General features: G+C 43.8%; 1 protein-coding gene and 1 long non-coding RNA gene across 7 annotated transcripts in view; one reads left to right on the top strand and one right to left on the bottom strand.

The window, feature by feature from the left end:
* Positions 1-16277, bottom strand: part of PDZRN3 (PDZ domain containing ring finger 3) — a 242153-nt gene that overhangs the window by 8288 nt on the left and 217588 nt on the right. For all 4 annotated transcript variants that reach the window (XM_025920850.2, XM_086697584.1, XM_086697586.1 and 1 more), the window contains 2 exons: positions 12826-13073; positions 9675-9762 (listed from right to left, as the gene is read on the bottom strand). In XM_025920850.2, the coding sequence (XP_025776635.2) occupies positions 9675-9762; positions 12826-13073 (336 nt within the window). The remainder of the gene's footprint in view (positions 1-9674; positions 9763-12825; positions 13074-16277) is intronic.
* Positions 1-16277, top strand: part of LOC112857523 (uncharacterized) — a 239586-nt gene that overhangs the window by 214280 nt on the left and 9029 nt on the right. For all 3 annotated transcript variants that reach the window (XR_003223323.2, XR_015248281.1, XR_015248280.1), the window contains one exon: positions 11378-11489. This is a non-coding gene — a long non-coding RNA (uncharacterized LOC112857523). The remainder of the gene's footprint in view (positions 1-11377; positions 11490-16277) is intronic.

Raw genomic sequence — 16277 nt, 5'->3', positions numbered from 1 at the left:
CCAAAGGCCCAAACCATCCAGCCATTTCAGTACAAATGTTTCCAATGTGTTCGGTTAGATTATTTCACGTTGCATTCCCTTAACATTCACAGTAATAGAACTTGCAAACAGATTACACATAAATTGATCCAAGAAAGGAGGGTAACGTGATAGCACGCAATTAATGCTTTCCACAACAGCTGTGATATTTACAGTCGAGAAATTAGTTTCAGCCGCTATTACCGCAAATTAAAAAAGATAAAAGCAAAGTGAGCCCAAATGTGAGACACATGAGCACTGGGAACGTCCCTGTATGTGCCAGTTAGTCCGCGCTTCAGAATGAAGTCAGAACTTTGAAAATTGTTGGAGCCTTGGGACGAAGTTCTGGGTTTTCTGCAAGTATTAATAGGCCTCACTGCCTTCTCTCCCACACTGCCAACTACCCCGATGACATTCTGCAGCAGTAAGCCACAGGTCTGTTTGAAGGGCTGCCTGATAAGGTCTCCACCAGGTCTCTTGGCCTGGTTTTTACTGTTGACTGCTTGCCAACCAGGAGGGTGAAGGCACTCAGAATGGGACTTCGAAACCACGGTCTCTGGGGGCCACTTCCTCTCTCTCCTCTTCCTGGAGGGTAAGGGTGCAGTTGTTTTTGTGGGAAAGCTCCAAGCAGTTATACAACAGATACTTCCTGAACCCTCCCTTGTGAAAGGCAGGGCACCCAACACCATGGAAATTTTCAAGGCTGAAGAATAGCAAGTACAAATATCTTGGGCCAGTAATGCCAAAGCCCTGTGTGCGAGGGAGAGAGAGGCAGGCCGAGCATGGCCAGCTATGAGGACAGATTAGGTGGGACCCCGTAGGCCAGTGTGAAGAGCTCCGATCTTATCTCAGCATCGTGGGAACCAGTGAAAAAGCTTTAAGTGACGACTGTCCCAATCCGACTAGTTTCTGCAGAATTTCTGGCTGACAGACGGGAGTATAATGTGGTGGTAAAGAATTGGGGCTGTGAAGACAGGCTGACCTGTGTTCAGCAGGTCCCAAATCCACCTCCTTCTAGTATCTTTGTCATGTACTTGTTGCTGTATCTAAGTGTCACTAGGAATTGCCACCCTGCTGCCTTAGGCAGGGTCAAGACTCATTGAGGTTAAGGCATGCAGAGCTCTTAGCACAATGCCTGGCCTACAGAAAGCCAATAGGACATGGGAGTATAGTAATGACTGCAGGGGTGTTTACATGCCTCAAGTCCCAGAAATTGCTTATAGCAGAGTGGGTACATCTGCCCCCCCCCCAATAAGATGGCTTTATTTCCTGAACACTGACATGTTAGACTTCTAATTATAGCTTTAGCAATGTGGCAAATTTTCATTAAATGAAACCCCATTAATTTCTGATACTTGAATTGGATGGGAATTTCTCATGTTTTGAGAACTGGACTTAAGCACAGTAATGGGGACGTGTGAGTTTAAGGGTCACTATTTAACTACAAGGGCCAATTCTTTCCAAATACTTTGGAGTGACCAAATTGCATACCTCAACTATATTGTTAGTCACACATCCTCCTCTTATGTTTCAAACACATGCCCACATCTGTCTCAGGTTACTCTTCATTTGGGTCTGGGTAAGAGCAAAGACTCTCTCTGTTTTAGCCCTTCCCAAGGTTAGTGCAAATCAGCGGAATTTCCTGATGATTTGTTTGGGTCCAAATGCACAACTGTAGCCAAATGCTACTACCACAGAGCCCTGTGCTATGTATCATGGTGGAAGCCAGATGGTTTTGGAACAGGTCCATGTGCAACCAAAGCAGAGAGAGAGAGATGGAAAGGTTATAGGAAGAAAAATGAGCCAATAAATGTTGTGATATTCCTTTTAACAGAATTGAAAACAGTAATATGAGTTACAGCTTTTTCCAAATAATTGAGCCACCAAGGTGAATATCTAAGCATAAAAGATATCAGAATTCACATGTGCTTCCAAGTGTGGTTGTGAGGAAGTCAGTGCAGGCATTGAGGGAAGTGTTTAGAAACTATTACAGCATTTGGACATTGTCATAATATCCAAGAACAAGATCTGCAGGCTTGTCTCATTGGCCAAATTGTCTATCGGTTCAGGTACTGTGGACTCAAGTGGCAAGCTGTATATGTGGTGAGCTATATGGTCTCACATGGTACAACCACATATTGGTAACACACTGAAAATTAAACCAACTGGTCCACCTGGTCATCATCGTTTTTCATTGTAGACAGTCCGAGAAGCACAGCTCTGTGAGGACTCCATTTTGAGAACCCAGGAAAGTGAAAAGTCTGGAAATCATGTTTTAGAAAAGAACAGTGTAATGTACTACGGTTATTCAAATGAAGAAGGAAGACTCATAAGGAATGTGATACCTGAAGGTCTGCTATGTAAAAAATGATTACCTTTATTTGGCCTAGTTCCCAACATGTAGTGAGCTATCTTAAGGGCGAAGTAAATGATTTCGATAAAAACCTAACGTGAAAATCATTTCTACTATGTTTTTTCAGTTAGTGTTTTGACTGACAGATAATTTGGAAAACTATGGAACTATAAATGTGGACATTAGTTGATGTTGCTATTGGTAGGGGGACTGTTTCCCTTCTGAATCTTGCCAGTTCAACAAATCTTTGATAACCAGGGAGAAAACTTTCTTGCAACAAAATGTCAGACTGGAAAGGAATACATCCTCAAGTGTTAGTTGCTTTAAAACAATATTCCTGAATCCCTGATAAGTGAATCAAAGATACTAAATTATACTCTCCTTGAACACATTTTATATTCTGTCATTAACCCCACATGTGATTAGCCGGTTAATAATAGTTTTCCAATAAATACCGTCGGAAATGACACACAATACATGATGGTCAAACATTCCCACTTTTTTGCAAGGGAGACAAGAGGTTCTCATTACCCAATCTACTCCTAGGTAGTGATGCACTGAGAATGCAGTGCTCCCTTCCTACAGCAGAAAGATTTAGCCAACATTGCATTTAGCCTTTAAATCCCATTGCAAATCCTCCCAGGGCAGACTGTCAGGGTGACAGTCACATTTTCACTTTGGCCAGATTTGACTTAAATATCACAAAAGCCAAATTCCATCCTTGACATGGATACGAAGCTGGTTCTAGCATGACACCCACACCATGTGACAGGGCAGAGCACAGAAGCCAGCTCTAATCTGAAACACTTGCCTTGAGAATGTTAAAGCTTTGTCTTCCAGCCCCAATTCCACTTGGCTGTGAAGCTAACTTTAGGACTTGCTTTCTAAAAGAGATTCAAGAATGGGAGGGTAATGCTTTCTAAAAGAGATTCAAGAATGGGAGGGTAATTCTAGTTTAAGGCTAGTCCTTTGGGAACAGCTTTCTGTCTTAGAAATCATCTGGTTTTAAAAAGGATGAGTGGTACCGGATGAATAATGTTGATATTACATTTCAAGCAATAATAAAGGAAGGGGTGTTCTGGAGTTTACTCCAGGTATGTACTTGACATTGATACTACCTAGGATGGCTTGGGCTATAATGTTTCCTTGTGTTAGCTGGATCTTCTGAGGAGCTCTAAACAAAAGCCAGGAAATTTTCATTAAGAAGGCATATGGTGTAACTTAGCTATGGTCACTCAATTTCCTAGGAGTGATTCAACATCCTAAAAAAGAGCCTGGTTGCTAACAGCTAAGCAAAGAGCGAACCATAAAAGGTTTTCAGAAGCTCTAGAAAAACAACATAGTAAGTAAGAACTGCTACCACTACCATCTTGACTCTCTCTAAATCTGAGTTTTATCTTGGTTGCTCCTAAAGAAGATTATAGTAAGGCAACAGTAGCTGTGTAATAACGTGTGCAGTAAAAAAGGATCTAGCCAAATACACTGTGCACAGTAGGTGCTCAAAATTCAATGAAAGAGCTTGAGATTGCAAGGCAGAAAAAAATCCAAATGAAAACCAATCCTGGCTCTGCCACTCACAAGCTAGACTGTCCTGGGAAAGTCACTTCACTTCTCCGCTATTCTACAATTTCATAACCAGATATGGTGTTTGGGGCTTAGCAGACAGTTCTCCAAGCTCACTGGGTGGTTTGTAAATTCTCAACATTGCATTCTGACCCCAAGCTAAAGGCAGAGCCTTACTCAACTGAGCACATCACTGAAAGCTTAGAGGTTATCAATACATATCTGTCTGTGATGATGGAGATAAGATTTCAAAGAAGACCATTAATCAAACTGGTATGAATAATGTATTAGCATTATCTGGATTACAGCTCCCCTACCACCGGTGTCCTGTTCCTGGTCTAGATGGACTGTTGGATAAAAATGAACTGCTAAGCCTGACATTTCAGATGAAATTGAAACGATAGCCCAATTAAGAGAATTAATGGGGCCATTCCACCTGGGTGATTCAAGCTTTCTGTTTCAACGTCAGCCACTTTAATCAGAGGGGATCCTAAGGACTAATTTCAATGGCTTATCCCACTCTGGGAAGACGAGTCTCTGAAGCATAACTCTACCTTATCGGTTCAGAACTGCTGTGCATATTTCTTTAAATTATCTCAACCCTTTCTGTGTCTGCATAGGGCTAAATGCAACACAGAGGTGTCTCTAAACAGGCTGCACTTCCCTTCAAAAACCTACGGTATTTTTGAGGTATGGTATTTTGAGATACGGTAACAAGGCATTTATTCCTTCACTCAACAAATGTTCACAAGGTACCTACTATGTGCCAAGCGCTATCCAGGCATGAGGAGTGTAGGTGCGAACGATTTGGACAAGAGCCCAGCTCTCATGGGACTTGTATTCTAGTGGGGGAGCCAGACGATAAGAAAGAGATGGCACTAATGGGGCAGGGATGCTTTAGACAGAGTGCTCCGGAAGCCTCCCTGGAGGTGACATTTGGACAAAAGGCGGTGCGAGACTGGGCCACGCTAAGATCTAGGCAGGTGCTATTTGGACCAAGAGAAGAGTGGGTGGAAGGTTTTGGTGTGTAGATAGTAGTCTGAAGAATGGTAAAAAGTGCTGATTATACTAATACGGTGAGGAGGCCAACTCAGGGAAGGCAGGGCTGACTGTGGAAGGTTCCCCGGAGAAACCCTTAAAGGCTAAAGAAAAAAGTATAGATTCGCTGAGGCATCCTGTATCTTCTTCAGGACAATTCCAAATCCCTAATGATCTACTTAGATTATTCAAATGAAACCAGGTTTGGAGGTCATTTTAGTCTCCCCGTTGAAACTAGCTTTCTTCTCTTTTCTCACCTCAAAATTACATCATCAGAAAACAACATAGGTGAGGGGAGCCTCACAGCCTGGAGAGGCGGCTACTGATGAAGCAACTGGGAAATTAAAACAATAGATTAAGGAAAAAACCTTCTTCAGACATCTATTTTCCTTCTTAATTGCCTACAGGAAGATCTAGAACAGGTGTTCAGTACCTGAAAATTTATGGGTAATTATGTGGCTGCTCAACCCTTGGGTATACTTGGGTATAATCCTTTTAGCTTTACACAGTTTCACAATAACAGGGAATTGACACTTGCCTAAATACGATCATTTTGTGTGCTTTAAAAGACAGAACATCTGTTTTTCTCTACGCGTGTGCTTCAGTATTATCCCAATACACTCATGTAGTTTCCTCCTATATAATAATCCATGGAACTAGTTATCTTTCGAAAGGTGTGGAACGTTGATGTCATTCGATGCAGAGGCTGAGTGGTGTGTTAACAGTGGACCCCCAACCCAAAACACACTCTTTTTGTAATCTCACCCCAAAGTGGGGGAATACAAGGGGGATGGAATATAGCAGAGACAGACTGTTGGCTGTTCTAAGAAATCTCTGAAAAGCAGGAGATGACCGGTATGTGCCAGTCTCCCTAAAAACCGGGTCTGTTTTAGCAAACCCAATTCTTGGCACTGAGGTTGGTTTATTAACATTCTGGAACTGACCAGACTACCTTCCAAAGCCTCTGAAACAGGGCAGTACTGGAGGTACAGACATCGTTCTCTTCCTGAGAAAATGCAACAGTAAGCTCCAGGAAGACTCTGGAGTCTTTCCCACTGGACTTAGAATAGACCTTTCATCCAAAACCACCAGGTTCACTTTATGAGATGTGCTTAGTTAAGAGAAATCACCTGGTGACAACTAAGCTGGTAAGGACAAAAGTCCAAATGTGAGAGCAGCCTTCCTGCCCGGCATGGACTCATGACCATATATTGGTTTTCTTAGGAGATGCCAAGCTCACGTCTGACAATCCTAATGGCTAATGAACCACAAGGGGCTTCAACTCCTTAAGGGCAAGCAGGGTGGTGACTTCCTGATTTGGCATTTCTGGCACCAGTGTATTCAGTGTAACAGGTGATCAGTGAAAGCAGGCAAGTAGAAATGAAAATAATCATGGATTTAGCAAAGTCTCAAGGCATCAAAGGTCTAACTTAAAACATTCACCTAATCTCTTAAATACTTGGGATTGTTGGCCTCTGCTTTTTAATCATGAAAAGAAGAAAGTCTTAGCATAGTGCTGCATGTCTACAGGGGGCGGAGTCATTTCTAGTCCATAGGACTTCACTCTGCCCTGGGGAAGTGTAGATGGCATTGGAGTCTTGGAGGCACATCTTTACATGAGAGTGGATGAAATGGGTAACCAAAGCCTCACTGCTTCTACCCATGACAAGAGCACACGGAAGCTTGGACTTCTTCACCTTGACGTCAGGCCTCCTCCAGCTTTAACGTGCAATGAGGCACCCGGACATCTTGTTAAAATGCAGATTCTGACTTGGTAGTTTTAAAGGCCAAGATTCTGCATTTCTTTCCTTCTCCCAGGTGATTCTGTGCTGTTCCTATCACACATTTTGAATAACAAGGTTCTAGGGAATGGTTTTAGAGTGGCGTCTACCAAAAGCAAGATGCTCGAAGATAGTTCACACTGAGAAAGTTACTTCATTTACTAAGGCAGACTCAGTCTGGCTAGTCTTAACAGTTCTGTAACACAAGCCAATCTCTTAAGAAAGAGAAAAAGAAGGAGTGGGGCAAATCAGCCCCAGGCTCCCAGTCCTTGCCAGGCACCACCAATTAACACTAGGATGTGGTAACACTGCCTTATGTCCACTGTCTATATTGTATAGCACCTTCTATTTATGGCAGTGATGCTGATTTTCTGTTGGAGATAGTTATAGAGCATTTCCTTTAGAATAAATTTACCTTGGTTTAAGTGAGTTGGGTTAAAGCAAAATAGAAAGTAAACAATGATTCTGGTGGTATTCAGATGTAACAAACTGTAAGGCAGAATGGGCCAGATTGGACAGATACTGTAGGAACTCAGTGACCTTCCAGAAACCATCTGCAGGCTCTTTTAGACATGAGCATGTTTCTAGGAAGAAACCATAGCTTCCATCAGGCTCTCGAAAGTGTTAGACACTAAAATAGAACTCAAGAACTCACTGCTATCAACTCAAGTTTAACTAAGTGCCCATGACTTACAAAGTCTACACTATACAGCTGAACAACATGGGTTTCAACTGTGTGGGTCCACCTACATGTGGACTGTTTTCGATAACTACAATAAGGTATTGGAAGAAATGTATTTTCTCTCCCTTATTTTCTCTACTTACCCAATTACAAGAATACAGTATACAACACATATAACATACAAAATACGTGTTATTCAACTGTTTATGTTATTGGGAAGGCTTCTGGTCAACGGTAAGCTAATAGTTAAGTTTTTGGAGATTGAAAAGGTAGACATGGATTTTAGACTGTGTAGGAGGTCGGCACTCTTAATCCCTGTGTAGTTCAAAGGTCAAATGGGCTCCATAAATCTAGCTCCTGGGATATTTAATAGCTTTCTAAAGACCTCTGTCACAATTACATTGATTATCAAAAAGCAGTGTTGTCCTGTAAAGATTATTAAATAGCCCTTCTTCTTGTAAAGCACCATTCCAGAGAATTCTAGACCCAGGAAATGTTAACAGGTACCTGGCCAAAGAGAAACTGTTAGAGGAAGAGAAGTAGGTGTGCATAATTCTGCCTATTGAATTTTCTCCCCCTCTCCAGGGCATTTACCATGCTCTTGAATGTATTCAAGACTGACAAGTCCTCTATGACAAAAATCTGTTCACTGTGGTTCACTCTGACAGTTCTCAAACATAGGTGATGTGGAACCACCTTTGCGAACACTGTGTATTAACACCATAAGAGCTAGCGTCCTAGGGGAGGCACTGGCTGCTTCATGAACCGGCCCTGAAGTTGGGGAGATGAGCCAAGTATAAATAAAAGGCAGAATCCTTAATTTCCTTGAAAGGCACAAGGCTACATTTCATGTAGCAGTCAGTGGATGGCAAGTGCTGTGGTCTACAGTTGATGACAAGCAGGAACCCTGGTAGTTTATAGAGTCAGAATTTCTGCCATTCCAGTTTAGACCGTATGCATTTAGCAGGACATTTAAATTTTCAAAAAGAAATGTCCCGGAGTCAGTCATGACTTTAGTGCCAAATACACTGATTTTCTGCATTGGGCTATAGGGGGGCAACCAGCGAAGACATTATTTGCACACTTTGATCTTCAGCTTCTGTTCTGGAACAAAAACCCTTGGTAACTGTAAAGGAAACCTGGACGAACACAGCTGTTTTCCACTTGTCTGCTGCTCAGCAACTCATCAACCTCACTGGTGTTGGTTGGTAGCCCAGATTACACGATGGTTGGCCATACAGCTGAATAAAGCATTACGGGACTTTTCCTGGCTTACCTTCTGATGGTGACACAGGGTTTACCCTTGACATCACGAATCTTTCTCAAAGGTCCCAATTATCCTATTCCGTAAAGTCACTTTTCAAAAAATGCTCTTGTATTTTTTGAAAACACAATGAAATACAGGAATCAGTGTTTACACAAAAGCATAAATAAATATATCTTGAAAGTTGGCTTTTCTCTTATTTTCTATCACTCTTACTAAATCACAAATGAGAACAAGAACCCTGTAAACTGATGTCCTCCAGGGGAGGTGGGAGGGGGGACAGGTGATAGCGGAGGGGTATTAAGAGCACACTTACCGTGACAGGCACTGCGGTGTGTACAGAACTGCTGAATCACTATATCGTACACCTGAAACTAACCTAACACCGCAAGGTAGTTATACTGGAATAAAAATAATTGAAAAAACCTGAGAGGCCAGTGTGACTACACATCATCTAGAATCTTGAGTCCTATTTGGCCTCAAGTAACACTTAAGGAGAGCCATGGATTTTCTAATTTTTTCAAGCTCAGTGTTAGTAAACTTTGGGCAAACGCTTTGGTGTTGGTGTGGGCTAGCTAATCATTTATCCACCTATTCTTGCCTCTGAGTACAAAAGGTGATGACTTCAAGAGCAGAAAGCTAGGGAAGCTCACTGTAGTTGCAAGAATGTGTGGATTTGAGAGCCTGATGGAAAGGAGATTACACAAATTCAAAGATCTACAACAGGACTTACTACCCTGTCATTTAAGGAATTTAAAAAAAATCCTCCATTTCTGCTTTGTGATCCAATTGTTATGCTCTGTTTTGAAGGGAGTTGGGAGAAAAGCTCAATTACGCCTTTAAATGCATGAGTGAAAGTAGTTCTTGTACAAAAATCCACTCACAGTGGCTATTTTACTGATATCCATAAACTACACTTAAAGGGAACTTGTCAGTCTTGGGAAGGAGCCCTAAATCTAGACAGGCTGTGCTTACCTCCAACTCCAGCTCCTCCCTGTCCATCTCCTGATGGATGCTCCCAATGTAGTCATTGGGGTCATAGTACTCGTGGGCTGAGGGATGCCTGCAAACAGAAGAGAGACCTTTCAGGCCCCTTGCACTTGGAAGTAGCTGCTTTCATCCCCCCCCCCCCCCCCCCCCCCCCCGCCGTGACAAGGGTCCATTGTGATGTGGCACAAATTCTCCGGGGTGCTGTCTCAGCTTGCTTCTCCCTGCCTGTGTTTCCCAATAGGGTCAGAACCTCCCCTGTAACACTTCTGTCCTCTGCACTAAAGTCCTTCCCCTTGGAAGAAGATGGAGATGACAGTGGGACAGCCTTAGGTGCACCCAGGGACCATCCCCCAGTTGACTAGTCATGTGGGTCAACAGGACTCATTTCTGGTTTTGTTTTGTTTTTTTTATGTTTATTTATTTATTTTGAGAGCATGAGTGGGGAAGGGGCAGAAAGAGATGAACAGAGAGAATCCCAAGCAGGCTCTGTACTGTCAGCACAGAGCCCCGTGCAGGGCCTGAACTCACCAACTGTGAGCCAAAACCAGGAGTCGGACACTTAACCAACTGAACCACCCAGGCACTCCAAGAGGACTCATTTCTAACTCGAGGTTGGAGACATACTCCTATTTCTTGCTTATTGCTTCACTGATGGATTTTATCTTTGGGGAAAAAAAGGCTGGACTTCAGGCTACATTCAAAGACATGTGTTGGCCTCTGAGTCAGGTCCAAAGGGACTGTGACAAAAAGTGCTATGCTGTCATCTAGGACAGTGTTTTCACAACTTTTGTGATTGTTCCCCAACAAGGAATACATTTGGCATGAAAACCTTGTATGCACATACAGGTATATAATGAGCATACATACATGCACACATAAAATGCATGAGTGTATAAGCACACATGCATAGGCAGCCACTGCTCAGAGAACAGAAGCTTGAGTCTCTCTCTAGGACAACAGATGTGAAACACTATTTACAGAAACACTATACTACTTACACTATTTACAGAACCCACCAGCTCTCTGGAAATAACATTAACTGAACGTCTAGAAGCAAAGGTAGTGGGAATGATAGGAGGCTCGGCCGGCAACTCTGAAAGGTGCCAGATGTGGACGGCAAGCTTCAGCCTGATTGTTGACTGTGGGCTCAAACCTTCTTGTTCTCAAAGGTCAGCACAGCAATCGATGGGCTCTGGTCTTCCCTCCCATGCACTTACTTTTGAAAAAACAGACCAGACATGAAGGGTCATTCCAACGAGGGCTGGCTTTCAGTTTTCTGGACCTATCAGGGCCTATCAGGTAAATATACTGCCAGCACTTAAGGGGCTTTTAGTACTGAGGATGCTGTTGGAAGGCCTGGGCTGTCAAGCATCAAGTTAACACTCCCCTTTCAATCCCGATGCGTACTCTTGCTCTCCTCTGACCTTGCGGCCAGAACCTGGTCTGACCTCTGCACTCTACTGACATTTCTCAAGTTTCCCCGTGGGGGGAAGTCATGTCATGTTAGCTAGACTTAAGAGGAGATTAAAGGTCTGGTTTCTAAAAGGCCCATCAGTGTGACAGTTCACCATCTGAGAGTCAGGACTTGCCGTAAAGGCCTCATCAATACTGGGAGGCAGTTTTGGTCTATAAAGTCAAATAACTGGCATGAATGATGATACTCAGTGAATCAGGCAATTCTTTCACAGGATCAACTGGGACGCAACCGAGCAGCGGTGACTAAGAGCTGGGAGTTGAGGTGATGCGGGACCTGCCTTTCAATCCGGCTGCCTACGTAAGCTGAGGAGAACGGGTGAGCATGTGAGTTCCCCACTGCATGGGAGGGGCAGTTGTGAGGCATAAATGAGCTAACAGTTCTTTGCACACGACCATGCGCCCTGAGCATGGATGTGATCGGTGGCCCCTCCTTTCCCCTTACACACTGTCCACTGCAGCGGAGATGACTTTGTCGGGCCTGGGCAATCGACCCTGGGTTCCTATAACGGCTAACGGATAGCACCACGGGATGAAAGGCAAGCCTCTGTCTGGCACCTGACAGAACCACAGGGAACATGTGCTCACTCCTGCTTCTGAGTTACTAGCAGAAACCCAACAGGTATCACTCAGAAGTTTGCCACAGAAGAGGAAAAACGCCCTTTAAAATAAAGCACAAGTCAATGATCTGAACAAGGAGCAAGACAGGAAGAGCCGGGAGTGACTCTCACATCACCTAGAGAGGCTGAGGTGGGGAGGTGGACACATTGCCCTCAAATATGCAAAATCACAAGCGAAAAGCTACGTTAAAGGGGCTGTCTTCTCAGCCAGTGGTCTGTCTTAAAAAATGGCGTGCTCTTCATTTTCTTCCCCTAAATATTTAATCCGTCACTGAATTAATGATGATTGCTGCTGCCACTTATTAGGGAGAACTTCCCACACATTATTTCCTTTAATCCAACACTGTACTCTAAATGCTATTACAATTTTTCCTCTATTAACACGGGGATAAAGTAAATTACTCCAGCTGCCCAGCTAGGGATGAGTCTGAGCATCGGGCTTGACTGACTCGAAGGCTCTGAGCTCCTCTGTATCTCTGGCAGGAAGGAAGGTAAGAGGAGAGTCATGTGGAGGGTGATTAATGTGGGGTGCTGGACCGCAGCTGTTACTTAATCGGTAAATTCGGTACTTATATGAGGCACGTGTGGGCTTATTAACACAGATCCAGGTTTGAAACGAGACCCAAGAAAGCAGAACGCACAACCTTCAGGGCTCTCTTTACGCTCCCAACGTACTTTGTTGTCTATTTAAAAGGATCATCAGCATTCCCTCTAGTTGTAACGCCAAACCTTCACATTGCCATTTGTGGTGATAACATTTTATTCTGAAATAACTTTGACGACATTTGTAAGTCATGTTGTTTTGGGAATATAATTTGAATAACTCTGCTCCAGGGTTATAATAAAGTAATTAATATGTCGGTGCGGTTTTGAGCAGGATTCAATTGACTGCCTCTATAAACGATAAAGTTAAGCACGGGCAACGTGGAGGAAAATTGTAAGAGACATCAGTTTTTTTTCACCACATGGAAGGGAAGAAACCAACTTCACTGGGCTACTTTACCACACTTAACACGTTAGCGTTGCATGGTCATGTGACTTACTCCTCTGGCAGGAGATAGGGATCCAACACAGGTGGGGTGGGAGAGGACATCTTCGTGAGAGCCATGATGTGCTCGAAGGTGATGTCGGTCTGGGTTCCTGTGTCCACCAGCTGCGACTCGGATGGAGGCGTGAACATTTTGGTCCGTGGGGTTCTCCTCAACACCTGTACCACAATGGGCTCTTTGGCCGTCTTGAAAGCTTCCACAGCCTGGTCATGAGTTGCTCTGGATAAGTCTTTGCCGTTGACCTGTGGAAAAATATTTAGGGTGAGAGAGGCTTATAGTCAAGCAGAAGCAGGGAAGATTGTTCTCCTGGGTGAGTGCGTAAAAATAACAACTCGAGGGTGTCCGACAATTGCAGTTCTCTCTGGTTTAGGTTTCCTAAGGAATGCCTAGTGGGATGGGAATGAGTTTGAAAGACTCCAGATCTGGTATTAAATAATAAATCTCACAGTGGGGAAGTCTTGGCTTCCTACCGGGATGTCTTTAACACAGGTTCATCACCTGCTAATCTTGCCTGTGAGAGAAAAGAGCAGCCTCGGGCTCCGAGCCTTTATCAGGCAATAATAGCTAACTGGAAATTAATTACATTGTTATGTTTTAATGGGGTGTATTATGTCAGGTGACATTAGCTTTCCTTTTATGGGAGTGATAGGAAGTTTTCTTTTTAAATGAATTGCTTTGCTTTTTTTTTTTTCCTTTCAAAAAAAGTCAATTAAAAATACTCAGGAAATGATAATCCAGGCCGTAGGTGGATATGGCCGCTATCAAGGAAGTACACAAATGGCTGGCACTGGCTGACATTGGGGACACGACAGCTAGCATAACTGCGGTCCTGTTTCTCCCTGTGTACGGCCTTTGCTGCAGCCGCATCCCCAGTGCCTGTGTTTACTGAGTGTCTACTGTCTACAGCATGACTTCCATGAAGCCACCGCTCAACCCTTCTCTCAACATAGCCTGGGAAGTTGGCAGAGCAAAAATCACGTCCATCTCCCTCCTCCGACAGCCTCAAATAAACCACAAGAGATCACCTACGTAGTGGTGGGTCGCAACTCTGTACCACTGGAAAGAATCCTTGGAGGCAGCATCCGATAAAAACTCACTCAACACGGCTATCTTTAGCACGGCTTGCGCAAGAGGAAACAGAAGCCAGAACCTTATTTCGAGAAAATGAAGCCACTCCCAGCAACCTGTTAGCCCAACTATTTAACTGACCCCACGTTCCAACAGTCTGATAATGTCACATGGCAGCACTGCATGCAAGTTATCAGGCTCCGGCGTATTTCAATATTATTCCCCAAGCGGTTGGTTTGCTTTTTTAAAGTCAGATATAAGATGACTGTATAGGAACCAAATTCTGCAGCATATACCTCTGCAAACGTTCCTCAGCTTCTCACATCTCTGGAGAACACTGACAAGTTCATGTCACTTAACACAGGAAGTCCTGAATTTAAACCTCTTAGATTAATATTCCATTTTTTCAATAGGAATGTTTGTAGTATTTCTTTATAAATGTCAAAATGAACCCTGGGCCTTTTCTTGTCTGACATACACATCCTCCCCTTAGCCCCCGCCCCCCATTATCTTGTACTTCAAAGCACACTGACAGTTAGGGTCCCTCCTCTGAGGCAGAGGGCACTTTGGTTTCTTTGTCCGAGCAGAACACGAGTATTGATTACACAGCCGTTTTTCTATTTTTGCTAAGCCCCTTCATTCGGGCCCTACAGGGACAAGAACTCTTAGGACCGAGTGTCTTGTAAACAACTGCTGGGTTAAAGAATAGATGTCGGACTCTTTCCTTGTAATGAAGCCCAAGTGCATTGTGCCAGTGGAGATTATTAATGATCTGGATTCAATCTACTTAAGTAATTTACTTACGTCTCAAGGGAGTCACGGAACAAGAACTCTGGGCTACACAATGGTTCAAATGCACCCTTCACCGAAGCACCATTCGCTCTCAAACAAGAGCCCTGCTTCCTCAACCCGCGAGGATGGGCAACACCAGGGTTTAACACCCCAACTGTCTTCACCCCTCCTCCCTTAAGGGGGTAAAAGGACACAAAGGAATTCTTTCCAGCTTTCCAAACAGCTGACCGTCTTGACCCCCTCCTTGCTCAGAGCCCAGCGTGCTGAAGGCTTGGGCTGGGAAGGAAGGGGGAGGGGGTGGGTGGTTCAACAGCAACGTGGAGATCTGTGAACTTCATGCTGTGGCAGAAGCTCTGAGCCGTACTTTCCACTACTGTCTGACACCAAGAGTCAAGTAATACAGGAATTTACAGCGTGATAGTCAATTTGTCCTTAGGCTAAATTAACGCCAGAGGCACCATGGGCAGGAGATGTGGGTGTGGCCCAGGCCAGCTAGCCACGCTCGTCCTCTGCCCTCAGTAGTCCGTCTAAGGCTGGCTCGTACCACATGTAGTTTTTACCCCCAATGAACTCAAACATGAAGACTTTTGAATGGGTCTCGCAAGATATATCCAATCTATGCTTTCTCTATTGACACGTAAATACCAGGCCTTTTGCCGAAAGGGAATGAGTAAGAGATTTTCTTCCAGGAGTCTTTTAGTTGTGTCTAAAAAAGAATCCATCCTAGGAGTCTACTTTTTTTTTTTTTTTTAAGTTTTATTTATTTTGAGAGAGAGAGAGAGAGAGTGCAAGCAGGGGAGGGGCTGAAAAAGAGAGAGAATCTCAAGCAGGCTCTGCACTATCAGTGCAGACAGAGTCCATGTAAGGCTCGACCTCATGAAACTTCGAGATCATGAACTGAGCTTAACCACGAGTCAAACGCTTAACTGACTGAGCCACTCAGGTGCCCTTAGGAGTCTGGTTTTTAAATATACAATTAGGTCTTGCAAATACAACAGCAGACAATGTCAGCTACCTGGTCAAAGAGCATCCCTCCTTGACCCATGTACTTCCTCTCTGCTGAGAGAGATAAGATTTTGTTTCCTTTCCACCAGATCAGAGAGCTTTCCCTCCTGGGGAGACTGAGGTGTGGGTCTGATTGACTTGGACCCATTGTGATCGTCTTGTTCCTTCGGTGATGGATTTAAGCACGGGCAGGCAACATACTTCTTCTGACTAGTAGGATAAGACTGGGAATCTTTTGAGGTTTTGTTGGTTCTTAAAATAGGACACGAAGTAGGAATGGCCCTTTTCTGCCTCTGGGCAGGTCATCTGCATGTGTTGCTTAAACTCAGGGGAGTATGTTGGGATCATGTTAAGAGCCAGTCTCTGAGGCCAGATTAACAACATACTGAGGGAATCAGAGCAGAAAAATGGGAGAACTGGGGTCTCTGATGATATCACTGAGCAAATGAACTAACCAAGCTTAGAACCTCTTACCCCGAAATTTCTTATATTCAATACCAAATTCCTTATCCTTTAGACTACTTTAACCATTTTAACTTAAATCTTCACTGCTTGCAGCCCAGAACATCTCAGTAGGTGTA

Source organism: Puma concolor, chromosome A2 (genome assembly GCF_028749965.1).
Source record: "Puma concolor isolate L17-30 chromosome A2, mPumCon1.1.hap2, whole genome shotgun sequence".
Taxonomy (NCBI): domain Eukaryota; kingdom Metazoa; phylum Chordata; class Mammalia; order Carnivora; family Felidae; genus Puma; species Puma concolor.
Note: the sequence above shows the minus strand (reverse complement) of the source record. Positions and strands in the feature narration are given on the sequence as shown.